This window comes from Misgurnus anguillicaudatus, chromosome 21 (assembly GCF_027580225.2).
Source record: "Misgurnus anguillicaudatus chromosome 21, ASM2758022v2, whole genome shotgun sequence".
Taxonomy (NCBI): domain Eukaryota; kingdom Metazoa; phylum Chordata; class Actinopteri; order Cypriniformes; family Cobitidae; genus Misgurnus; species Misgurnus anguillicaudatus.
This window is the reverse complement of record NC_073357.2, coordinates 56,474,444-56,502,083: the sequence shown is the minus strand read 5'-3', so window position 1 is coordinate 56,502,083 and position 27,640 is coordinate 56,474,444. Positions and strand designations below refer to the sequence as shown.

The window sequence follows — 27,640 nt, the reverse complement described above, 5'->3', positions numbered from 1 at the left end:
TATTTATAATAACAAAGTCATTTTTGATACACAGTAAATAAAGAACTTTATAGTTTTGTATAGTCATGTTTTATCTGGGATATTAATTTTGTAAGACATACAACAATTAAATAAAAAAACCTACAAACCTTTGTCATGTGGTCAAGCAAACATATAAAATACAAATTCAGTTTTAAGACGTACCGCGTATTACATTTGTATTACCTAGCAAGCTTTTAGAGGCAGATTATTTCTTTTCATGGAAGACACATGCAACATACTTTACCAATATTAACATATCTGTTGTCATTTATCAGGGCTCGTTCAATGTCAGGTAGAGGAAACGTTCAGACAAGAAGCCAAAATGTGTTGAGAATATGATAGTTGTAATAATGCATTTATAAAAATGCATAAACCATTAATATTAAGGCTTCTTTAACATTGTAGGATTATACACAATCTCTCAGCATTTTTGGACCTAAAAAGCAAAAATGTGCACTAAACAAGTTTATATCCCTTCGCAAAAACACCACCATCACATGTACTAACTAGATTAAACTATAGACTACTTCAAGTGATGATGTTTTATTAGCTTTTACAGTATTTTATGTTTGCATTTTACTTGTTTTGTATAGATAAAATTCCTTACTTTGATATATTTTATTATATATAGAGAACAACTTTAGTTATGTTTTAAATAAATAGCATTGTTTTAATCTCTTAACTAGAATTAACCTGAATGAAATGTCTACTCTTAAAAAGCACTTTAAAGTCAGATCAAGGTTCATATCTCAAAAACTTACATGTTAAAAGTCAATATAAAAGCTTTGTTTTAAATAAAATGCTCATTAGCCAAAGCAGCAAAACTTACATACGATAATAATCAGTTAAAACAGAAAACAAGAATACAGACCCTCAAGCTCCAAATAACCCTACCTGCAAAAATTGCATATCGCAAATAGAAAAAACCTGCGTTTAATTCAGTAACAGACAAAATTTCATTTTTGACTCCTTCCTGTCGTGTAAGCAGTCAATGTAACATTCCAAGAAACCACGTTGGTCCTATAGGGGGAGCGGCGGTCCTCCCGTAACTCTTCCGCACCCTTTCCACGTTGCCAGGTTGGCATTTGGATGATTCACCAGGAGCCGGCTGGAGTTTAAAACAGACTCCGGACTGGACGGTATTCCGGCTAATCGGAGTGATTATGGGCTATGCCTGTGAGCTGGGACGGGAGCGAAGTTGCTGAGGGCTCGGATCATTGAATGTGTTCCTCAACTTCTTGCCGTGTTCCTCCTTCATGAATAACTCTACCACGAGGTTCCTCTCTTTGTGTATCTGTACGGTTATGTCCTTGGGAATGTCTGGGATTAGCCAATCCACAAAGTCGCTCATCAGCATTACCACATTCTGCATAGAGAACAAAAGAGGATCACTACTTAGGATGAATGTTACCAAAAATGTACTGTATTTCATCCCCCCCAAACAATTCCTGTCCATCTGTCTGTTTTTTGGTACATTTTAAGGTGAAATATGACCAAAACATTGTTAAATTTAATTTAGAAATTAAAAGAAGTTTTATTATGGGTGTGTCTCAATCAGCTTCCTCGATCATGAATCAGTATTTTGTTTACATATTCTTGGTCGACGGTAATGACCCTTCTGTACTTTGGGATTTTCCGGTGACGTGACTATTAAGCATGTTGTGAGATGCACCATATTGATATTCATTAACCTTATGGGTTGTTGGGGCCATTTTTGTTTTTTTATTGTCTTAGTTTGGCCACAACTTTCTCTGTGTTTTAGCAAATGGAATTATTTTTGGTGACACATCTTATATTGACACATATTTTGAGAAAATGCTTTGAAATGTAAAAAAACTCAACAATATACCGCGGGCAAATTTACTACCCTTTCGGGTTGTTCGTGTACAAAAAAAGCCACTAAATTAAACGGCTGTAAAAATCAGATTAATATTTATTCAAAAATTTTTCATAAATTTGTTAATCATACTTATCAAAACTACCGAATGCTTACAAAATTTCCATGATTTTAACTCTTTAATTGCCAAGTTCATAAGTGGTGTCACTGATTTGAAGAAAAAAACCCCACAAAATTACAGATTTTCAATATAAAAAGTGATGCTGGACTGTTTTTTTTTCTTTTTTCACAGTATTGGTCATGTCAAAGATTGGTAAAAACATTGGCTTTGATGCATTTTTAGTTTTTGTGCAGCATCAGTTTTTATTTTTTTCTCCCTAATTAGTTGTTCGTGTTTTTTTTTGGCCCATTGACTTCCATTATAGCAACATTTTTTGATTGCAAAGCCATGAGACCTTATTATCATGCATTCTTGATTGTTGGTGGTTTTTCCTTTTGCTAAAATTTGTAATTTTTACTGTTGATCACCATGTGGCACCATTAACCCTTTAGTAGGCCTGTGGAAAAAAAACAGAGCTTAATTTCTGGCTTGTACATTAAATTATATGGAGTATAACTCCATAATAAAAGAATATTATTGTGTGTGTGTGTGTGTGTGTGTGTGTGTTTGTACGCACTCTCTCTCTCTCTCTCTCTCTCTCTCTCTCTCTCTAATATGCTGTTATACTCCATATAACTCAAAGTACAAGCCAGAAATTAAGCTCTGTTTTTGCACAGGCCTACTAAAGGGTTAATGGTGCCACATGGTGATCAACAGTAAAAATTACAAATTTTACCTCTCAGCAAAAGGAAAAACAGTCAACAATCAAGAATGCATGATAATAAGGTGTCATGGCTTTGCAATCAAAAAATGTTGTTATAATGGAAGTCAATGGGGCAAAAGCAGTAAATAAGAGAGAAAAAAACCTGATCCTGCACAAAAACTAAAAATGCAATGTTTTCACCAATCTTTGGCATGCCCAAGTGAAAAAGGTAAAAAAATCCGGTCCACAATCACTTTTTATATTTGAATCTGTCAATTTGTGTGTTTTTTCCCCAAATCAGTGACACTACTTATGAACTTGGCAATTAAAGAGTTAAAGTCATGGACATTTTGTAAACATTTGGTAGTTTTGATCAAAAAAATTAGGAATAAAATTAATCTGAAACATTTTTACAGCCTTTTAATTTAGTGGCCTTTTTTGTACACAAACAACAACAAAAAAAATAGTTTGTTCATTCAACATAATTGAATTAAGGAAAACTTTCCACGAAATTAGTTTAGGCTTGTACAACAAGAATACAATACGTTAATTTAAATAAATAATCTTTTGTTGCAACTTAATAAATATATTTTCATTTGTCATAAAAATATCTTGTTCAATAAACTTAATTCAGTTAAGGAAAACTTTTCTAGGCAATTAATTCTGGTCTGTTCAACAAAGACAAAACAAGTTCATTGAAGCAAAAAAGTCTAGTTAAACCAATTGTCAGTTTCTATATAATACTAATTAGCATAAGCAGACGTTAGCATGCTAATGACACATTGAATGATTATGTGAGAAGAGACTGATCTTCAAACAGGCTTTAACACAGTTAAAGAAAATACGTACGTCACATCCACAACTTAACCACAAGTGCCACTCTTCTGCACGATGGTCACCAAACAATTCGTAAAAATATAACACAAACTCTTCTAAATCAATAAGATAAACGACCATCAAACACTATAAAGTCTTTCTCTTTACCTAAAAATGCATAAAATAAATTTTAAAAATTACTCTCCAAAGGCAGTTGCATGCAAAGCATGCTGGGAAATACAGATTCACTGGTCAGTAAGTAATAGCAACAAAAATCATTCATGTGGTCCCAATCATGTGTAATTTTTTTAATTTAAGCAGATTGAACATGATAAAAATAGGTTGAGACAAAAAAAAGAAAAATTTGTTGTGTTAACTTGTTTCATTTAAGTAAGTTAGACAAGGTCCAAAACAACCCACAAGGGCTAAGTTGGAGCGCTTCAGAAAAGGTCACATGATTTCCAGTAAGGGAACATGGGGAGTATCAGTGCTCAATGGTTTATGCGTTGCGTTTTGGGAATTTTAAGGGAACGAATGTTCCAGTGCACTGGAAGGATTTTGCTATTGAGAAATCCCTTAAAATGGCCGACTCCCTGATGGTGCCCTGACTACTAAACAAGGGAGCTGATCGAGACGCAGCCTGTGTAATCGTCCTTGTATGAATATGGTGAAAACTTACCTGAAAGACGATGACGAATGCTAGCCGGGCTGCCAGAATGGCCCAGAATTCTCTTGAGAACTCATACGGTGTGTCAGACCATGGAGGATCCCTGTAATCTTTATATCTAGACACAACATAAACACAAATTCTTGTCAAATTGGGTACACTGAAACAAGTATATTACAAACTCAAATAAAAAAACAGACTTTGTGAACGAAAGTGATACGAGTACCTGCAAATGTCCACTTTGTAGCCCAGGTTAAAAGGCTCCAAGGGTTCTGTGTCAGACTGGAAGTGACTTACATTGAAAGATGAGAGGGTGTGGTTGACAAAGCCATGCAGAGTCCCATCTGGACTATACATGTACTGATAAACCAGGCGTGGAATGAAGTCAGATGTGAATGCGATAACAAACGCCTGTGAAATGACAAAGCATAATTTACTTTCAGAAAATGTTCTGATCTCTAGACCTGCTTGGATACAACTCTGTCAATGACTTGAACCCTATCAGGACCTGAAAAGGGCTGTCCATGGTAGGGCTGCATAACGATTAATCGCAACTAATCGTTTGCAGAATAAAAGTTTTGGTTTAAATCATACATGCGTGTACCGTGTATAATAACTATGTTAAAATAAATACACACACATGCATGTATAATTTTAAGATTTTTATTTATTTATATATTATATATTCATTTTTTTTATAAAATATAAATTATATAAAAATATAAAAAGTTATATACAAAATATTTCTTAAACATTTGTGCATGTGTGTGTATTTATTTTAACAATTATTATACACACATATATAATGTAAACATCATATACGATTCGTTGCAAACGATTAGTTGCGATTATTCCATGCAACCCTAGTCCATCGATGGTCCCCATCCAACCTGACCGAGCTTGAGAGGATTTGCCAAGAAGAAATGTCAGAAAATCACCAAATCCAGGTGTGCAAAGCTTGTTGCGTCATATTAAAAAATACTCTCGGCTGTACCTGTTGCCAAAAATGCCTTAACTAAGTATTGAGTAAAGGGCCTGAATACTTATATAAATGAGGTCTTTCTTTTGAAAATATTTACAGACATTTCTAAAACTCTGTTTTTTACTTTGTCATCATGGGATAATGACTGTAAAATGAGAAAATGATGAAATTAAACAATTATAGTATCTGGCTGCAACAACAAAATCGAAAAAAGAGAAGCGAGTCTGAATACTTCTGTGAATGCAGCGTTTAAAGAATCGCTCCTTCATTGCAAGTCAAAATATTTTTTCTTCCCGTTTAACTATCGCCATAGTATCTCAACAAACCACATGAGATGATATTCATGTCAACAGCACCATGTATGATTTAGCAAAAAGCAAAAATTAATTTCAGTGCTATAATCTTTAGCAGTGCTTTATTTACTTTAACCCTTTATTGTGAAACAGCACAGTCATATTTTTCTAATTCATACATGAAATTTCAAACCTACATTAACAATGACGGCCACTTTACTCAGACCTCTCAGAAGATTGTACCAGATTCCTAAAAGACACAAAAACAAAAATCAGAAGAGGGGGCAACACAATAAATAAAACTCATGTGCGGTTATGCGATAAGCGTCTGGTCTGAACTTTACTTCCGATTTCTGTTTGTTTAATGGTCTGACTAGTTGCTGAAACTGAACTCTTAAACAAATACCTCGTCGAAAATAACAAATATCTTGGGTTCCTATGTAATCTACGTGTTGTTTATTTTGCTTGCTATATAAATAAACTATTTTAAAAGGATTTGTTGATATAAATTCTTCGTTGAGTTTTCCGGAAGTTATGTGAGGACCACGAAAGCCGCTTGTTTATGTTGTTACTGCTGAAACCGTCTATACTTTCTAAAAAATTCAGCAGAAATTGAAGTGGATTGATTTATAACTGACGTAATAATTTGACTTTTTCTGTATTATAGTAATGAGAACGAGATCCTTTTTGATGACAACAATGAGAAAATGGGGAAGGTTGCATATTGAAAATATCAAGAAAATAATGTCACCCTGCAAAAAAATGAAATTTTGAGATTTAACTGTACAAAACCTGAATATGCTTTTTGAGTAACATAATCATTAAAAAGTTAAATATTACTTGATAAATGAATATTTAAAGATAAAGTACAACCACTAGATGGCGATGTATGGCTGTCATAAAAAACAAAAGTCAGAGTTAAAGGGACAGTTCACCCAAAGCTATTATAGTTTTAAATATGTACATTTGTATTACAAAATCACATCAATTGCCCTTAGAAGGTCTTTATTAACCTTCTGAAGCTGTGTGGATTACTTTTGTAAAGGATGGATGGACATTTCTGGGCTTCAAAATCAGAAGCACCATTTACTACCATTATAAAGCTTTATTAGAGCATTTTCTAAAATAACACTGATTGTGTTAGTCTGAAATGTGATATTTATACATCTCAGATGGCTTGAGGGCGAGCAAATAGGGTAATTTTCATTTTTGGCTGAACTATCCCTTTAAGATACCTTGTTGTTAGCGGCATAAATAAGTGACATCATCCCGCGGATGATCTAGTGCGGTTGTGTTTTTACACCCATTATAACCTTATTATCACTTCCAGTAATTATATATTATCATTTGTAAATCTAAACTAGTGATTATATTAAAAAGTCTTGTTCCCTCAAAATTGCAACATCCACCACTAAATACAACCTTAAGGCTCTTAAAGTGTCCTTAAGTTAACAGACACATGTTTACTTGTTTAGTTTCACCCATGTTTTAAAGTCTTTCCTATTAAAAAGTTATTGAAGTTTCATGTTATTTCCTTTAAACAAGAAAATGCAGAAAACATTTACATTTGTACATTTAGTAGATACTTTTATCCAAAGCGACTTCACTGTAACAATTGTGAGGCTATACCAAATGAGCAAACAAAATCACATTATATAACAGGCTTATTTTTTAGCGTTTTATCCTTTATTTATACAAATAAATGCATTTTAAATTTCAAGGTCAATGTCAAGAGCCCACATGCAATATTCTCCATCACCTCTAGATGTCAGTACCATCTTATAAAACTGATAGAAAGTAAAGATGGGTGTGCAGATACTGACCGATGTCTTTGGCTCTGACGGCGATGGGTCTTCTCAGCTCAGTGACGAACTTTTTGGCGTCAAGGCGGATCTCAATGACGTTATTGAGAAGAGCAAAAAGAGGGGCCAGTGGAAAAGAAGCCACAAATAAGGTCACCATCCCAAACTGGATGACTAGATAAGAGAAGAAAAAACAACACCATCAAACTTTCATAGAAGCTTTCTCTGATATACAACTCACACAATTACTCATAAACATATGCTGAGAACATATTGGTTGTACAAACAAATGAATGGGTCATGAGGAATATTACATCAAACAGAGAAATAAATCAGATGTGTACATGCTGGGAAACTCTTTTAATGTCACCATGAGAAAAAAATAGGGCGAATTGTGTATTCATTGCAATATTTTTATAATAGTTTCTGCAGCAATCATATTCAGATCTGCCTTTTGTGCGGACCTTAAGATCAAAACCAAAAACCAAGAGTATTTCAAAGAGATTGCATCTTGAAATGAGCCTAAGGGCAATGCATTTCTCTTGGGGTTTCCTCTTACATCTTTTTGAACCATTTTGCTTTCCCAGATATTTCTACTGTAGCTGTTGGCTTAGAGTCCCATGAATAATAAATAATACAAAAATTATATCAAAATCCAAAAAGATTATGGACCAAAATGACTATTCTGCATATGTGTTACCTTTTGTTTTTGTTTATGCATATTCTTGCGAAACTTTTCACACATTTTTCATGACAGGATTATTATGATATTATTTTTAGATAACATTTTACAATAAGGTTGTATTTGTTAACATTAGTAATGCATTAGCTAACATGAACTATATCAGCATAATGTTCATGTTAGTTAAAGGGGTGGTTCAATGGTATTTCATGCATTCTGACTTATTAACACAGTTATAGAGTTGTTTCCTCGTGCTAAACGTAGGCAAAGTTTGGCGTGTTACTGAGTATTTCTGTGCCGAATGCACTTCACCAGGGTTCGTACAAGTTTCGGAAAGTTTTTTCGAATACAGGTCCAGCTAACGTTTCAGGGGTTTCTATACGTATCACTTTTATGGGCACTTCCCCCGGAAAACCCTGCCCACCCGTCAATCAGCGGGAGACTCTAGAACTTACAAACATCACATCACACAACAGCTTTGTTTAATTTCAAAACTCAACAATGGCACAAAAGAAGAAGTGTGTTTTTGGATGTAAGGAGAAGAAAGTCAGCCTTATGGAAACAATGGATATAGTTTATTATCTGGGGTAGCAGCGGAGTTTTGCGTGTGTGCTGGATTTCATTGAAAAGTCCCAACCGGGTCACGAGTTGCATGCGGTAAGTAAGACTTCTGTCTTATGTTGGAAATAAGCGCGTGCATATTATATAAATGACACGAACATGTAGTGAATCATAAGTTAAACAGTTAAACAGTGTTGTATAGTGTTGCATGACTCGTACTCGCTCCTCCCGCGGTAGTAACTCCTCCTTCTTCATTTTTTTGTACGTTATCGGAAAGATTCGGCTAATCTTTCTTTTATAAATCTGATTAAACTAAAGACTCTTCGGAGATATAAAGGATGTAATACTACTCTATATGTACTCCAGAAATGCAGAAACAGCTTATGTTATGTCAGCTTAAGTTAATGCCAGTACAGCTGTTAGTGTAAGTTCATTGTGCATCAACTAATGTTAACAATAAAATGTTTTCGTTTTAAAGGTGCAGTGTGTAAATTTTAGCAGCATATAGTGGTGAGGTTGCGAATTGCAACCAACGGCTCAGTCCACTGCTCACCCCTCGCTTTTGAAACACATAGAGAAGCTATGATAGCAGCCACCGAACAAACATGTCATCGTCGGTGACAAAATTTTGTCCGTTAAGGGCTTCTGTAGAAACATGGCGGCCCAAAATTGCGACTTCCATGTAAGGGGACCCTCCGTGTATGTAGATAAAAACGTCTCATTCTAAGGTAATAAACACATAAGGGTTCATTATGAAAGGTCTTTATAAACACCTGATAATATTGTATTGAATATTATTTAGCATTCTTTTAAAAGATCCTTTTAAAAATTACACACTGCACCTTTAATAGTAAATGCTGAATTTAATATGAACTAAGATTAAAAAATGTTGAAAAACTATCAAAGAACTTAAATGCAAAACCATCTAAAATGCATCTGACATGTTTTAATTTTATTTCTTAATAGATTCTGCTAACAAACCGGTATTCTTGAATAGCCTGAGGCCGTGATTAAGCCAATTTGAAGTGAAAGTACTTGATGCGAAAGTATATGAAGCGAAAGTATTTAATGAATGCATATTACGTGCCGAGAGCATTCGATTCAAATCATTATCTCATTTTGACATATGGAGCTCATTAATTGTAGTGCATTATTATACCATAGGGCTGTTGAATGCTTTATTCTGATTGGTTGAGAAATGTTCCACAGGTATGCATTATTTTTCGATTACTGCACACCTGACCTGTCAAATGTCTTAAAATAACCACCAGAGCAGTGTCTGTGGTAACTGTGGTATAAGCGTTAATTGACTTTGCTTCACGTCGTGCCGCATTATTACCTTGGGTGTGCTTAATTCAAAGGCCTGTCGTCAATTATTCCTTAATTAAAAAATACAACCTTCCTAAAGTCTTACCTATTATTTTTTTCAATCTTATAGTAAAGTCTACCTCTATTTTATATTTTAAAAGAATGATGCATTTTAGTTTCTAATCCCTGCTCAGTATTTAAAACATATCCAGGCTCCCATCATAGGAGTAAAGCGGAGGGCAGAAAGAGAGATAGAAGGACGGAGAGATGAGGGGGTGGCATGTTATTAATGAATGCAGGCCAGAGCTAAATCTCATAATCTCACATCACTGGACCCATAATGCCTCTGTGTTAGCAGAAGGGCGGCCCACGCTGTAGCAGAGATGAGGAGGTGCCAGCAACACGCACATATAAACCACAACAGATCCTTCACAGAACAGACGTGCATCTACCTCTTTACCACGCACAACGGCTTGCCTTCAAATTAAGCATCAGTAATAGTGCTTCAAATAGACGGGTGAGAAAAGATGTTGGGAGACTAAATAAATCTGTTGAGTTGCGTTCAGACATTTCAATTAGTTGGAATGGACTCTGTAGGAATTTAATTATTCATACGAGGAGGTTGTAATTACAGTAGATCTCTGATAAAGCCGTATTGCCGCAGGACTACGAGAGCGCAAACAAATGTTTGTGTATTTGTATGGGTGTGATTTGTGAAGTGACTCACTCATTTCCATATACTCCGGGTTGAGTCCGACAAAGGGCCCTAGGAAGTGGTCCTTCTCGTGACGCTGAAGAGTTTTGTTTAGCTCTTCCTGCTGCTTCTTGTCCATCTTGCGTTGTCGGAAATATTTCTTCAGTTTACTGTAAGATATGCGAATATATAATAGTTTTGCACAGATATGGATGATTTAGAGAACACAAGCGTGTCCGTTCAATGACGTGTCAACAAGAATCTGCACTCGCCACATTCCACAGAGCTCCATAGATTTTCGAGGAAGCTAAACACCAATCATTCCTAAACGTATGACTGTTTTGTGTTACGCTAAAAACATTTGGCCTCAAGCCAGGTGCACACTGTACAATTAATTTAGTCCAAAACGGTATAAAAGCTGTCACTGGGATGGTACCCTTTATAAAGGTCCTAATACAGTGTCTCTCAAACTTTTTTCGCGTGCGGCCCCCCTTGTGTACGGTGCATTCCTTCGCGGCCCCCCCAAAGAAAATTTATGACAAAAACTGTTCTAAAATTTAACATTTTAATTAAAAAAACATTTTAAGTTATACAAAGTAGTGCCGTTGGTTAGTAGCTTTATTTTTTTATGTTTAATTACACAGAATTCATGATAAATGAATGTATTTTATAAAATGTCATAAAACTGGGGCCCCCCTGGCACCATCTCGCGACCCCATGAGGGCCCCGGACCCCAGTTTGAGAACCACTGTCCTAATATGTACCATTTACACTGCAAAAGATGATTTTCAAGAAAACATTTTCTTAGCATTTTTGTCTTGTTTTCAGTAAAAATAGCTAAAATTCTTAAATTAAGATGTATTTTCTTGATGAGCAAAATTACCCGAGAAGTAGAGTCTAGTTTTTAGACCAATAATGTCAAATTTGGGTGATGTTGTGCATGAAACAAGCAAAAAAAAAAAATCTGCCAATGGGGTAAGCAAAAAATCTTGAAAATTTTTTCTAAACACTAAATAAAAAAAAATTCAAGAAAAATTTGCTTACCCCATTGGCAGATTTTTTTGCTTGTTTTATGCACAAAATCGCTTAAATTTGATATGTTTGGTCTAAAAACTAGACTTATTTTCTTAGGTTGTTTTGCTCATCAAGAAAAAGCATCTTAATTTAAGAGTTTTTAGATATTTTTACTACAAGACAAAAATACTAAGAATTTTTTTCTTGAAAAATGTTTTTGCAGTGTACTGTAGATACATATATGCACGGCAAAAAATATTTTCAATAAAAAAATTCATAGTATTTTTGTCTTGTTATCAATAAAAATATCTAAAAATTCTTAAATTAAGATGCTTTTTCTGAATGAGCAAAACGACCCAAGAAAATAAGTCTAGTTTTTAGACCAAAGATATCAAATTTATATGATTCTGGGCATAAAACAAGCAATAAAATCTACCAATGGGGTAAGCAAATTTTTCTTGAATTTAGTGTTTAAGAAAAATGTTCAAGATTATTTTGCTTACCCCATTTTTTGCTTGTTTTATTCAAAAATTATTTTTGATTGAACAAAGAAAGACATCAACATTTTGGATGACGAGGATTTTTTTTAAGAAAATGGACTACTCCTTTAAAATAACAACAACAGCTGATCCATAAAATCTATGATGTCACAAAAATGTACAAACCGCATCTGTAACATGTACTTTACAGTGGGAACAGTTTATTATTCACACATTTCTCATCGCTGGAGGTTTATTGTTTTGCATGTGTTTTATGGGTGTACTCACGGTAGGCCAATCTCAAACAGGTTGTTCTGGATGAGCTGCTTTCCAAGCATGGTAATGCAAAGCTGAATACATAACTCCATCAGACATCCGGCATGAGCGCACTTCAGCGAAAACATACAGAGAATCCAGTCACAAGAAAGCTGACTGACTACACACCTACACACTTGTCAGTCATCAGTGCAAAGGTAACTAAGTTCATAGACAAAAACACACAATGAAGTAAAAACCAGACACGTACCTCTTCCATACGGAAATTGCCCAGAACGTAAATGTATTTGCCTGGACGTCCAATCAGCCTGGAGGAGACAGGAAGGTCAAGAATGGAGTTGAGATGCCAATGCATACAGTAGATGTCAAAGTCTATTGAAATAACAAGACTGCTGTCTCTGGAGGGTGTTTTATAAATCGCTCACTGTCATCAGTTAAGTCGTTGCCTTTAAAAGCCTGTCTAATAGCTTAATATGGAAAACCTATTGTAGATTTGTTAATAACATTAAAACTGTACCGTATGAAGTATCAGGTTGGTATACGGTTGACACCAAAGCGCTCACCTGCCTCTGAAGAACGCCAGGTACACAATAGGGGTAAATGCGTTCGCAAACTTCAAGACGAACGCCTTGAAGATCAGCCTTTCCTCAAAACTTTTGTCAGTTTTTGGCACCTCTGATGGGTTGAAAAGAAGGGAATGTGTAAAGGTTTGTTTTGCAAACAAAATGACCAGAGAATAGCAAGCAGACATACCGAGAATTGTGAGCCAGCGGGCGATCGCTCCGTAGATCTCGTCCATGATGATGATGATGATGAGGTTGATGAGGGCCGCGGTGGTTTTCACAGTGGCTCGTACGTTAGTTCTGAACGTGGTTGTGGAGCTCATGTGCAGGGCAGTCTTAATGGAGATCCTGTACAGCACCACGCCAAACACGATGGCCAGCGTAACAAAGATCTACGTTGAGAATACACACACAGTAAAGACCCAAAAATAAGAACTAAAAAAAGATAACTATAACAATAACTCTTATAAGTTTAAATATGCAACCCTTTAAATTAGAATTGATTTTGAATGGCTGTCAAGATGACAAAAAATGCTAGGTTGTTTCAACCCATGTTTGGGTTAAAGGCGCTCTAAGCGAATTGACGCGTTTTAGACCATAAAATTTTTTTTGTTACATACAGCAAACATCTCCTCACTATCTGCTTGCTGTCTGTCCGCTGATCAAACTGTAACAAAACGCGATTTCTGTAGACAGCTCAGGCTCGACAAACGGCAATATCAACATAGTGGCCAAACCTAGCACAACAAAACATAACAAAGTGTTCCAGCCAATAAACGACAAGAAGGATTTGGGGGTGGGGGTTGGGCGCGTTCATGAAAGCACGGACGGGAGAGGGAGGGGGAGGCGTTAGCTACGCTCCGTTTGTTTGAAAACAGTTCAAACATCAACAAGAAGTGACGTTGCACATTATTCGCTTAGAGAGCCTTTAAATACTGTATGGGTTACCCAATGGTTAAATTTGTCAATATCTGTCTCTCAACTATGTGCAGAAACTACCAGGCACTTTCAGAGTGATTGTGTTATTGTTCTTCTGCTGGTACATTGATGCCCTATTTACTTTTTTTGGGAATATGAAGACTAGCAGCTACCGCTGTCATTGTTATCACATCATTCAGAATTATAGAGCCGCTGGCTGTTGATGCGATTTATTACAGTCAAGAAAACATGAATACAATACAATACTGATGCATATCTTTGTTTAGTGATATATTATGTAGTACCATAATATCTTCATCCAAAACTTTTATTTTTAAGTCTGACTGCATTCTTTTCAATTTCTGAATGTGCACTTCAGCTGTTTGAGAAAAGACTGAAAATTATATTGCTGGTCCTTCATCATTATGTAACAATTTCTTATCTTTTGTTAGACTATTATTGTATTAATTTGTCTTGAATAATTGCACAAGGCTAAACAATGTTTTCTGAGTTCTGGCTTAAAGGGACACACTTTTTTTTTTAAATATGCCCATTTTCAGCTCCCTTTGAGTTAAACATTTGATTTGTACTTTTTTGGAAACCATTCAGCTGATCTCCGGGTCTGGCGCTACCACTTTTAGCATAATCCATTGAATCTGATTAGACCATTAGCATTGCGCTCAAAAATAACCAACGAGTTTAGAAATTTTTCCTATTAAAACTTGACTCTTCTGTAGTTACATCGTGTACTAAGACCGACGGAAAATTAAAAGTTGTGATTTTCTAGGCAGATATGTCTAGGAACTATTCTCTCATTCTTGCGTGATAATCAGGGACTTTACTGCTGTAACATGGCTGCAGGAGGCGCAGTGATATTACGCAGTGCCCAAAAATAGTCCCCTGCCATTGAAAGTTACTAAGGGGACTATTTTCGGCTGCTGTGTAATATCATTGCGCCTCCTGCAGCCATGTTACGGCAGCAAACTCCTTGATTATTATGCCAAAAAGAGATTATAGTCCTGCATATCTGCCTAGAAAATTGCAACTTTTACATTTTTTGTCAGTCTTAGTATATGATGTAACTACAGAAGAGTCAAGTTTTAAATAGGAAAAATTTCGAAACTCTTTGGTTATTTTTTTGCGCCATGCTAATGGTCTAATCAGATTCAATGGATTATGCTAAGCTATGCTAAAAGTGCTAGCACCAGACCTGGAGATCGGCTGAATGGATTCCAAAACAGTAAAAATCAAATGTTTAACTCTAGGGGAGCTGGAAAATGAGCATATTTTCAAAAAAGTGAAGTGTCCATTTAATGGTAGATTTATATAAATGTTCAGTGAAAACCCTTTTTGCATTTATTTAAGTTTTGTTTTTACATTTTATTAGGTGGCAAGAAAAAGTATGAGAACCCATAGGAACAATAGTATAAGCTGACAACACACAAATAATTGTAGTTTCTTGTGTCTTTTTTTAACCATTAAACATTCACAGTGCTGGAGGAAAATGTAAGTGAACCCTTTGATTTAATAGCTTGCTGAACCTCCTTTGGCAGCAATTACTTCAAGCAAGCGCTTTCAGTAGTTTTTAACTTTATTGTGTATTCTGCGTTGTGCTTTAGGAGTCATCTTGGCTGTGCATTCACTTCTAGGATAGACAATTTGTCTAACTGTAGACTGATGGATGTCTAAACATTTTGAGATTGTTTTGTATCCCTTTTCAGCCTAATGGAGTGCAACAACTCTTGATGGGATATCTTTAGAGATTAATGGTTCATAAGAGCTGATGCTTTTTAAGGACAGCAATCAAAGTTGCACTAAACCTTTAAACTAATTTTATTAATTGGACTCCAGTTTGCCAGCTACTGACATAAAATGGCTTTCATTCAAGTAATTAGTCTATGGGTTCACTTACATTTTCCTTCAGTACTGTGAATGTTTAATGGGTGTTTTCAAAAAAGACTAGAAACTAAAGAAACTAAAAATATTTGTGTGTTGTCAGCTAACGCACGTTGTGTTTGTCTATTGTTGTGACCTAGATGAGAATCAGATAACACATTTTAAATAATAATTTAGTACATGTCTGGTTACTTTATCAAAAAAAAAAAAAACATATGAACTAAGTCTTACCAAAAAAGTCATCATGATGATAATAGTCATATATGCTGGGATTCTGTCTGTACATGTCAGTTTCTCTTTTACTCCCTAGAACAAAATCAGAACACAAATTATAATCCAGGGACGACCAAACACACACATTCACAATACTGATGTAAAACCAAGAGCTCGTCCTCAGCAGTGCCTTCAGCGGCCCTCTGTGATGATTTGGCTTTACTAGGGCAGACAGAGCCAAGTCGAGCAGAACAAATACAACCCTCAAGACAAGACTCACAGCTGTGCGGTCACATCACATTTACACCGACCGCAACTGGGTCAACATGCACTGAGCATAATGCTCCATAATCCAAACTACATTATAAAAGCAAACCTGGCATTTGTAAATCAACAGATAAAAATAATACAAGAGTCAACATCTGTGCTTGGCCACATATTGCATATAAGGGCTTAATGTATAAAGCCTAGTTCACACTGCAAACAAAAAACGCCCATTCAGATGTCCTGTAAATATGTGTGAGAATTGTTTTTAGTATATTGTTTAGTATATAACTGTTGTGACAATATAGTTAATTTACTCACTTTTTTATTTGCTAGTATGAATTTTAAACTTTCTTTAAAGAGCACCTATTTCATTGCTAAAAACAACATTATTTTGTGTACTTGGTATAATACAAGTGTTTGCGTGGTTTATGGTTAAAAACACATTATTTTCCACATACCGTACATTTTTCAAGATATATACGGTCTTTCTGAAACGCATTGATTTTGGACAAAACTCATCGATCTGAAAAGCCCTACCCTGATTGGCCAGTTTATCTGTATGTTGTGATTGGCCTGAATACCTCTGATGTCAGCCACAAACGTGACGCTCCTTACCATGTTTGAAAGATTCGCTTATAATGCAATGTTAACAGGAGTTAACTTACAGGCCGTGAGTCCGAAGCAGGAGGAATTGTGATAATGTCGGTCTCTACGTTGGAGACCATAACTCGCGCCATAGTTTACTTTGGGATTTGTACCTTTTGCATATCATTAACGTGTACTAATAAACACTTACACGCCAAAGAAAATGAAAAATCGTGAATCGGACCGTAGGAGCTCTTTAAAGGAGCTGCATGTAACATTGGCTACTACACTGTGTTAATTTTGGCGTGCGATAAGTTGACATAACTTATAAAAACATGTTTAAGTTGTTTAACTTAATTTTTTAAGTTAAAGTAGCATTAAAATATATGTTGACAAAAATTCTGAATTTTTTACAGTGTACAGTTAAACTTGTTACCATAGTCTAAATAAAAAATATTGGAGATGTTTTTCCCTGCCCCCCTCTTGGGCTGCCAGACACATACGGGAGCACAACTGATGATGAAAAGCTTTAAGTCTTACTGTGCTTTCATACCGCCACCGGCGAAAGCAAAAGTGGCCGGAAGTCATTCGTTTTCAATAAAAGCCGGCGGCGAGCTCTGTCGGGCAGCGGCGCGTCATGTACGGCGTGAGAGTCGAGGAGAGGATTCCAGAGAATGAATTCGAGCGTCAGAGCGTCCGCTACACCTTTTCTATAGCGCATTAGTAGGGCAGCCAGAGCCTTTATTGACACTCTCGACAGTGCGGTGCGAATGCACAGTTAGTGTGGGTTCACACCAGCCGTGATTGAGGTGTCAAATTCGGGTCTACCGCATCTAGTTTCACGGTGCGAATGAGGCATTTAGCACAAAGCGGTAGACGTGATTCCGCCTCATTCGCATGTCTAGTTTGCGCGAATTGAGCGTTGCCGCGGCAAACGCGTGAATTGAAAAATTTTAACGCACCGCGTTAACCAATCAGGAACTTGCTCTAGTAGTGACGTGATTACAGGAAGCGAGTGGAGTCACAAAAGCCCCTCCCATGACGCAAATTTCCGCGTGAATGTTTCGATGACTAGAATTTCACGCGGAAATTTGCGTCATGGGAGGGGCTTTTGCGACTCCACTCGCTTCCTGTAATCACGTCACTACTAGAGCAAGCTCCTGATTGGTTAACGCGGTACGTAAAAATTTTTCAATTCACGTGTTTGCCGCGGCAACGCTCAATTCGCGCAAACTAGACATGCGAATGAGGCGGAATCACGTCTATTGCTTTGTGCTAAATGCCTCATTCGCACTGCGAGACCTCCAGATGCGTGTCAACGCGTCTTTACACTGACTTCAATCGTACTTGACGCCGCTACTGCGGCTGGTCTGAACGCAGCATTACACTGTAAGATTATTTGCTAATTTTTTGGTTTGCAATGTTTTTTGTTGTCTACAAATTACAAACCCGCTTGTGTGAATTTTTAGAACTCAATCTGCGGCTCATTTGGGAGGGTGCGTCCACTGGAGTTCACATTTATGGGCCATTGCGGACTCATTTAAGCAACCGTGAAAACTGGCAACCGAGCTGTCGAAATACACTATTGGGTAAATTGGCAGTGGGCAGGATCACACAAACCAAAACAAAAACAGAAGGCGCATTACAGGAAGAGATAGCTGGCATTGTTTTTCAGAGAAACAAATACTTTAACTTCCTAAATATCTATGAATATATTATAAAAAAAAAATTCATTTAGTACAGTCAAAAACCTACATACAGCCCCTTTAATTGTTGTTTATTAAACACTGCAGCAGCCTGAAAACTTCGTATTATACGCATGTACAGATGGAAAATGGCCATTTACCAGGTCTGCACTGTAACAATATGTAAATATGGTGCAAACTAAGGGATGGGTCAGATGGGTTCTGACTGCAGGCATCCACTTAGTTTTTCATGTGCAATGTGCAGCAGATGGTCTGTGGGCTTTGCCTTGGACTCCCTTTGGGGCCGGCTCCTTCTTCATGCTCTTCTTCATCACACGGAACTCATACTCGGCTCTCGGCTGACTCTGAGAAAGACGGAGAACATGATTCACAATACGGACGTAGTACGGATTCGCTTTAATGAACCAGTGCAATGCAGTCGCGAGAGAGTAGAACTGGTTATGGAGCCAGAAGCAGCCGTGTGCGTGAACAGAAAATCTTGTAACAGTGACACACTGACGTTTAGTAAAAGAAAAATCCTCAAAACCAAAAGCTCTTGACACCACGAATAACGTTCCTCTCATGTTCAGCAGTTTAAGGTTTCACCTCCTCTGATTTTACCCACGCAAGCGGTGGGGAGCCATGAAAGACCTTACGAAACTGCTGAAAGGAGAGCGAGCAGCTTTTGACCTGTAAAGGTCGGAGGAAAAGAGAACAAACGTCTCCCAGACCTCAACATCAACAGATCAATAGAGAAATACAGTGCTGGTGGCTCACTGTACAAAAGCGAGATGCTTGACAGACGACTTTAAGGATTATATGAAGACTTTGTTAGTGCTGAAATGCAACTGTTAGGTTAGGACAGTTTGTTAATATTGTAAAGGATCTAATTCCAAACCTTTTGCTTCTCCTATACAAAAACAGGACAGAGAAACAAAACAAACAGTTTGATTTCATGGCACTGAAAGAATAATAACAGACATCTTGAATTGATGATACACAATAAACCTTCAGTCAATGCTACGAAAATAAAGAACATGCCTAAACATATACTGTATACACCCATATGTGACCCTGGACCACAAAACCAGTCATAAGTCACACGGGTATATTTGTAGCAATAGCCAATGATTGTATGAGTCATTTATAGATTTTTTTATGCAAGAATCATTGGGATATTAAGTAAAGATCATGTTCCATGAAGATATTTTGTACATTTCCCACCTTAAATATATCAAGCATGTATTTATCATTAGTAATATGTGTTGCTAAAGACTTCATTTCGACAACTTTAAAGGCAATCTTTCAATAGTTGGATTTTTTTGCACCATCAGATTCCAGATTTTCAAATGGTTGTATCTGGGCAAAAATTGACTCTAATGACTGGTGGTCCAGGGTCACATATGATTATCTTGTCAACAAAACAGTCTATAAAGTCATACAGTATGTTAAAGGAAAACACCACAGTTTTTCAAACACCCTACTATGTTCTTACCTCAACTTAGACAAATTGTTACATACATATCTTTATTCAATGCGTGCACTTAATCTTTGTACAGCACGTGGTGAATGTGTTAGCATTTAGCCTAGCCCCATTCATTCCCTGGGATCCAAACAGGAACGAATCCAGAAGCCACCAAACACTAACATGTTTTCTTTAAAGACTGTTACATGAGTACTTACACGAGTAAGTATGGTGGCACAAAATAAAATGTGGCAATTTTTTAAGCGGATAAAAAATGAGAACTGTATGGCGGAAGAGCACTTAGGGTGCGTCTCATTTCTCTGTCTTAACCCTTACCCCTTCACCTCGGTTTTGCGCGTTCATGTGAGGCGAAATGGTGTCTTAATTCTCAGTTTGATCAAGGGCTAGGGCCAAGGCGTAGGGATACATAGACCTTGAAACGAAGTGTGATAATGACCACACTTGAAAGAGAGGGATAAACGTTAATGTAGGAATATCTCAGGAGAGCCGGCATCAAGACGTTTTATTGATGAACGTCGAACTGTCAAGGAGTCGCAAAAATGAAAGTAACGTTATTTTCTGCAGTTTAATTGAGATTATATTATGACACACATGTTTTATGATACTTTTAATAAAATGTTCAAGCGGTTTTAATTGTAATGTTTTTGTTTTGAATCGCTAGTTAAGGTGCTAGCTAGCAGCTAAGTTATGCGCTATTTGTTGAGCTCCGCTCAGGCAATCGATACCACAACCTGAGACAACCGCATCTTCTTTGTTTGTCAACGCTTGTCTGTTTACTTAGCAGCCGGTTAGCGGCAAGGGAAAGTGACGCAAACGGTAATCGAGTGGTGTCTCATTTTTTAGACGAACGATCTGTCTTACCCCTTTCCCCTTTACTCGGTTTCGAGGGGCAAGAGGAAGACGAAGACAAAGGGGAAGGGGTAAGACAGAGAAATGAGATTGGCCCTTAGTGCAGCACTTTGACCTTGGCGCGCAGCAAGATCATCAACACTGTCCCCTCGCTCAAACAATATTTCTGCACCCGGAAATATTTCTACAATGTAGTTCTATTTTTTTATCTGCTTAAAAAAATCGCCACGTTTCACCTTGTGCCACCACACCCACTCGTGCAACCGCTCATGCAACAGACTTTAAATAGAGAAAACATGGAAGTGTTTTGTGGCTTCTAAAGTCATCCCTGTTTGGATCCTAAGGAATGAATGGGGCTAGGCTAAATGCTAACACATTCAAGACGCGCTGCACATAGATTAAGTGCATGCATTGAATAAAGATAGGTATGTATTAATTTGTCTAAGTTGAGGTAAGAACATAGTAAAATATTTAAAAAACTGCGGTGTTTTCCTTTAAGAGTATGTTTCCTTGATCAACATGGGTGTGCCTGACTCACCCCTCCGTCTTCAAAGCCGGTCAGATCCCAAATGTAATTGAGTCTCATTTGTCGTCTTTTCCAGTGTTCCATGAACATGGTGGCTGTGTAACAGAGTGATATGTTTCACCAAAACACTCGTTTTATACACAATGATCAGAATGATATAACAGTGTATATAGATACAACCAAGTCTAGTTGCTCAAAACTAACAGTCTTAAAGTACTGTTTTAAAGTTTCTTCAAGCTTTATTGTTAATAAGAATTTATTTAGGCTGTATAGGGTTTTGGCTACAAGGGTCTTTGGAGATGAAGAAGCAGACAAAGAGTTTATTTTAGGAGTCTGAGAGCAGTTTGCAAGAACTTTGGCTTATATGTAAAGGCTTCAAACAATGTAACCATCTAAAGGAGCAAACTAGTTTTTTTTTTATTTCAAGTAAGAGTCACATTTTTAGGCTGGTTACAGTGTAAATAAAAAGCAAAATAATTTATTTTCTATTAAAGTCACAATGAAACTTTCATTTTTTTGGAATATTGTGGTATTGTGGTCCTGCGACTCCCGCCGTACCTTCTTTTCACATTCAGAAGCCATTTCACTTGGATATAGGTCACAACGGGGACCATTTCATTGTGACTTTAAGCCCTTTACACACAGAAATTGGGAAAAAACACTGATAATGTTTCCAGGGATTTCTACCGGGATGGTTTAATTTCAGATTATTCATAATGCAAGTTATTTTGTGCTTCTGTTCATACACATCCTGTAAAGACATGTGACAATGTATTTGTAATCATGCACTTGTTGGATTTTTCCAATTGCGTCTGATGCTACGTACACACCAAACGTGGGGCATCGTGTTACTCGCTCAATCTTACTCGCGGAATTGAACTTCGTGTCATGCAAATTTTCGCTCGAGTCGAATATTTTCAACTTGGGCGAAAAATGTGTTTGAGACAAATAGCGAATATTGCATCGCCCATATTGCGTCATTCTCATCGCCCCACGCGAGGACACTTCTTAGCGCGTTTTTGCATTCACTTTGTATGTAATCTACTCGCGCAAATCAATGAACTTGCGTCTGGTGTGAACCCACAGTTAAAGATGCAATTTGCACTAGAGGGCACACAATCAAAACAATAACAATGACGTGGATTATTGACGCTTTGAAGCAGCATGGAATGATAGGATTTGTTGACTTTAACTCAACCACTGATGGCCATCAATAAGTTGGGAATGAGAAATCATGTTGACACATGAGGTAATCAAGTTTTATAAATGTAAGTGTATTTGGCTAGTTTCAACCCGGCGCAATGATCATTTTCACGTTTAGCACCACGTTGTATAAATAGCAAATGCATTTGCGCCCAATGTTGCGCCCATGGGCGTTCTGGTCTGAAAACGAGGTGTGTTCATGCGCATTGTGGCACGTTGCTATTTTGAGGCAACTAAAATAGACTACGCCATTGACCAACTAAAACCTGGTCTAAAGTCTAAAGTTAATGGCACAATATGTTTTTTGTTATTTAAAGAGTGTGTTAATAGTATGCACCTATAAATGGAACGACAACGCGGGTTTGCTTATCACATATATGAATGCGCAGAAGCACAAAAACGGTTTTAAATATAAAAGATTAAAGGAATGAAATGTAAAAGATTATTCTTGAGTCTCTTGAACATAAATGAGGACCGATTATGAGACGTTAGAAGGCGTAAAGAGCTGCTTCACCTGTAGCCTAGTAAATATCAATACATTTACAGCAAATTAAAAGCCTGCTATTTTTACTTCTATGACTGAAAGAAAACGTCTTTTAAAGGTTTTAATCCCAAAAAAATTCAAATTTCAATAAAAATGAAAACTACAAATTTTTTAACATTATTCTTAAACTGGGGATGTTCTTTCGCCGCTAAGTCTTTCAGTTTACAAAGTCCGTCATCTAAATAGGGATTAGACATAGCGCCAGCGCAAATGGCTTTTAAAAGGGATGAGAGATGAGACTCTCATTGGTTTATTGCACGTTACGCCCAAAACACACCCATTACTCATTACAAGAATAGGAACAACCCTTTTCGACCGTGCGCTCGGCGCATGAACCATTTTTCCAGTCGTTAAATTCGCAAAAGCGCTTTAGACAATGCGCTTAGATCGTTAAATTAGGGCCCATTGTTTTTTTTTCCATTATGTAAGGTTTTACGTAATGTTCAATATGCAATTGTTAGTCATAGATGTTACATTATTAGTCCAATATGATGGTTTGTTAACACAGCACAGAATTAGGTGTTCAGATTAACAAACTTATCATAAACAAGCGAGAGGCCCACAGACGCTATTACTTCCGCATTTGTCCACGACACTGTTGTCATGTGGTTTCTATGTCAGTATAGGTGGTAACAACGGTAACGTATATATTAATGTCATTGACAGGCGACTGCACTGCCCCGTGTCAATGTTTAGAATGCCAATTTTATCACGATTTACAAGTAGTTCAAAATATTAGAGATATTGTATGTAATCAGCTGAACAAAATATATAACACTGCCCTAGTGGTTTTTGGATATTTTACTGCAAATATCTTACACATTGTACCTTTAAATTTGCTTATTATCTGCTACTTCCCTCTTGGGAAACCACGCGTGTGCTTTATTTCTTGATTCAATCATTAACTAGCGCATCGCAGACCTTTCATTAAGCCGATCTTAGTTCAGCATGGATAGCAAGGAGCTTCCTGATCTCCGCTTCATTCCAGGTTGCAGACGTTTTTATCGTGAATCTACCCCGGTTGCACGATAACTATGACACTGCGAAAATACATCAAACATGGCTCTGGGACTCATCCTGCCAATGTTACCAGGTCCTCATCCCAGGATCGGCCCGGGATCAATTCCGGAACATGTTTGCATTCACAGAAGGCACTCTGGCAATTTTAAGGTGATTTTCTGGGATAAACGCTATGTGTGAAAGGGACATTAGTTTAACTTTACCTAAGCACTTCTCAAACTCATGGTTTTTTATTGTGTTTCCATGCAAATATTGCTGCCCTACACTGCGTCAATGTTTGTGCCGCCTTAAGCAACATATTGACAGTCACGCACATTTTAATGAGAAAGTTAATTCGGAGCGTGTCATGTGAAGGGAGCGTTGCATTAGGTATGCACTGCAACTTTTGTTGCCAATGCAAACTTAATGCAGTTGCCAAATGAAAAACTCAGGAGCTACAAGCTTACTGTAAATCTTGAGTTGAGCTCTGTCATAAGGGTGTCGGTTTGCTATTCAAAGCCTGTAACTACCAGAGATCAAACCAGTACAGGCAAATTTAGGGTTTAAGCTAAAATAATCGGCTTTTCAGAAGCTCAGGGGTAAGACAGATGGGTGTGGAGGTGGGGGTCTGATGCGATTAAAGACGAAAAGTGAAACACTGAGGACACAAAATTTCCACGGGACCAATCTACTGTCAATATGTACAGTACACAACAGTTGGTGTACAGAGTCAACAAAACACAAGAGAGAACAAGCAAGGAAATAAAATCTGCTGACCCCACAGTGCCATAAAGATGGAGAAGAAGACGGTGGCCGCATTGTCGAACAGGTGGCTGGCCCGGGCCGTGCCGCAGGCAGTGGACAGTTCCCAGTAGCTGCACACTCGGTCACACATGGGGCACATGGTGATGTTGTTTCTTTCATCACAGATCTCCATGCTGTGAATGCAAAGAATCGAACCTGCATCATCTGTTCATGATTCACAAATGCTGTATTAATGTTTCTATGAAAGCTCATGATAATGGCATTGTTTGTTTTATATGAAAGCTAAAAACTTAAAGGCCAAGACTTGCCTGTTATACACTGCCTACATAGGCAGCTGCCTTCTAAGGGAGCATTTTAACATGAGCTGCTAAATCTATACACCACACAAACTGTGTTCATTATGCGCAGAGCGTGGGGAAGAATCTCACAAATCAATAAATGTATAAAATTTGCATGCTGCCAAACTAACATAATAAGCATTAGGAAATGCACACTGAAATATTTGGGCAAACCATTATATATTCTTTAAAGTCCCCCTGTAGTCGATAATTGTTTTCATGTAAAACTCATCTTTTAGCATCATAATAGCATATGTCAAAGTTTTTTTTGTGACGGTAATTTCTTCATGCTTTAAAACAGCTTGAATGTTATTCTACAACCTTGCCTCATTTAGTATGCGAGAATGATGAATATGCAAATTAGTCCCGCCTATACTTAATTGCACAGCTCGGACCATGGATTACATATAACGTAATCATGTTGAAAGGTGTGAATGTGGAGTTTTCCTTTAAAACCACATAAGCCCTATTCGGACGGTAATTGTTTCTTGTGGGGACTTGAGGTATTTTTATAATTTACAGAGGGTTGTCAGTGATTTTATTGCCATCCGAATTCAGAATGTCAGTGTTTTTCTCCGACCACCCGCGTAAAAATCCCCGGGCCGAATTACAGACGAACACCAAGGCTTGGTGCTAATTTAATCGCCGTCCAAATCCAGATATCTTAGTTTATAAAAGAGATCAATGCTAATTCATTCTGCACTTCCAATAAGAACACTGAAATGCACTGCATGGTCAAACGCTTCACATTTATTCTGCATCAGTAAACATCGACACCTTCATAACTGAAATGATGAGGAGTATATGGGAACAAAGTTTCATCATCGCTTTACTACAGTGAGTGAGAGCTGATATAAATAAAGAGAAGAAAATCATGAAAACTTCACGTGCAGCTCATGTTTCGAATTATAAACTTGCACATCCACCGCAAATTTATCTTCATCCGAATGCATGAGTTTTATAGTGGAGGAGGCATGCAAATGTGTTTTTACAGATTTCCTTATGCTGTGTTTACACCAGCCGCGGTAGAGGCATGAAGCACGAGTGATTTCAATGTTAAGTCAATGTGAAAGGGCGTTGATGCGAAAGGGTGAATTGAGCGCCTGGTGCGGAACACGCGGATGGTCCTTTTTGTGCATTTTGCGTTTGACGCGAATTTGCGACTGACACCCGAGTTGAAAATTTACCCGCGCCGTTTATTTTCCCCCTATAGTAAGGTTACCAAATACAAACCGGTAACTCTCTCGATAAATGCACAAGTAACATCAGTCATCTTGCAAACAGACAACCGCATAGCACTTGCCCCTCCCACAAGAAGCGGATTTTGCCTCTGACGCGCGTCAAATGCTTGTTTTTCCGCGTGCCTAGAGCGAAGTAGATGCATTCAAGCTGTTCAAGCGGCAAACTAGGCGCGGTAGACGCGATTTTGACGCCTCAAATGCAGTTGGTGTAAACGTAGCCTTATAAGAAACAATTGCCATCCGAATAGGGCTATAGACATATAAACAACAAAAACTTAATTTTCACCACAGGGGGAATTTAAACTATTTGTACAGTTACCTTTGAGTACTTTATTTTTAGTCAACAGTCAATATTTCCGCTATTATCCATCAGGTGGCACTTTTACCCAATTTATAAAACCCGGAAGCAACCCCTTAGGGAAAACAGTAAGAACTACATGCATGTTTTGATCATCGCTCTGAATCTGATTTCTATCAAAAGTCCATCACAAAAACTATTTCAGCTTTTTGCTTAAAATTTTTTTTTTTTTTTTAAAAAAAACTACTCATATTTAAGAGGTAATAAAAAGAGAACAAATGAAGGTAGTATGAAACTTTTTTTTGAAAGTGGAGAGTCTGTTCTTTCATTTGATATATTGTATGTTTATATACACTGCAAAAAATTATTTTCAAGAAAAAAATCTTTTATATTTTTGTCTTGTTTTCAATAAAAATAAGTCTAGTTTTTAAACCAAACGTATAAAATTTAAGTGATTTTGTGCATAAAACAAGCAAAAAAAATATTGACAATTTTTCTTAAACACTAAATTCAAGAAAAATTATTTTATGCATAAAATCACTTAAATTGTATATTTTTAGTCTAAAAACTACACTTAGTATTTTTGTCTTGTTTTCAGTAAAAATATCAAAAAATTCTTAAATTAAGATGTCTTTTCTTAATGAGCAAAACGACCCAAGAAAACATGTCTAGTTTTAGACCAAAAATATAAAATGTAAGTGATTTTGTACATAAAACAAGCAAAAAAATCTGCCAATGGGGTAAGCAAAAAAATCTTGAACATTTTTCTTAAACCCTAAATTTAAGAAAAATTATTTTCTGCATAAAATCACTTAAATTGTATATTTTTGGTTTAAAAACTAGACTTATATTCTTAGATAATTTGCTCATTAAGAAAAGGCATCTTAATTTAAGAATTTTTGATATTTTTACTGAAAACAAGACAAAAATACTAAGATTTTTTTTCTAGAAAATAATCTTTTGCAGTGTATTTAAAGAAGGCATTAAACTTTTGTGAAAATCAAAAAAATGCTGCCGTTGGCTGGCAAC

General features: G+C 36.9%; 1 protein-coding gene across 1 annotated transcript in view; it reads right to left on the bottom strand.

Annotated features, from left to right (window-relative positions):
- Nucleotides 1-455: 455 nt before the first annotated feature.
- The window catches only part of ano1a (anoctamin 1, calcium activated chloride channel a), a 51,730-nt gene continuing 24,545 nt past the window's right edge, over nt 456-27,640 (bottom strand). The window contains exons 12-25 of the mRNA XM_073859424.1: nt 24,747-24,907; nt 21,236-21,318; nt 18,656-18,727; nt 15,844-15,918; nt 12,989-13,190; nt 12,799-12,910; nt 12,486-12,543; nt 12,248-12,348; nt 10,500-10,636; nt 7,243-7,395; nt 5,617-5,669; nt 4,371-4,555; nt 4,157-4,262; nt 456-1,387 (exon numbers count right to left, since the gene is read on the bottom strand). Coding sequence (XP_073715525.1) covers nt 1,190-1,387; nt 4,157-4,262; nt 4,371-4,555; nt 5,617-5,669; nt 7,243-7,395; nt 10,500-10,636; nt 12,248-12,348; nt 12,486-12,543; nt 12,799-12,910; nt 12,989-13,190; nt 15,844-15,918; nt 18,656-18,727; nt 21,236-21,318; nt 24,747-24,907 — 1,696 coding nt within the window. The 3' untranslated portion in view covers nt 456-1,189. The remainder of the gene's footprint in view (nt 1,388-4,156; nt 4,263-4,370; nt 4,556-5,616; nt 5,670-7,242; nt 7,396-10,499; nt 10,637-12,247; nt 12,349-12,485; nt 12,544-12,798; nt 12,911-12,988; nt 13,191-15,843; nt 15,919-18,655; nt 18,728-21,235; nt 21,319-24,746; nt 24,908-27,640) is intronic.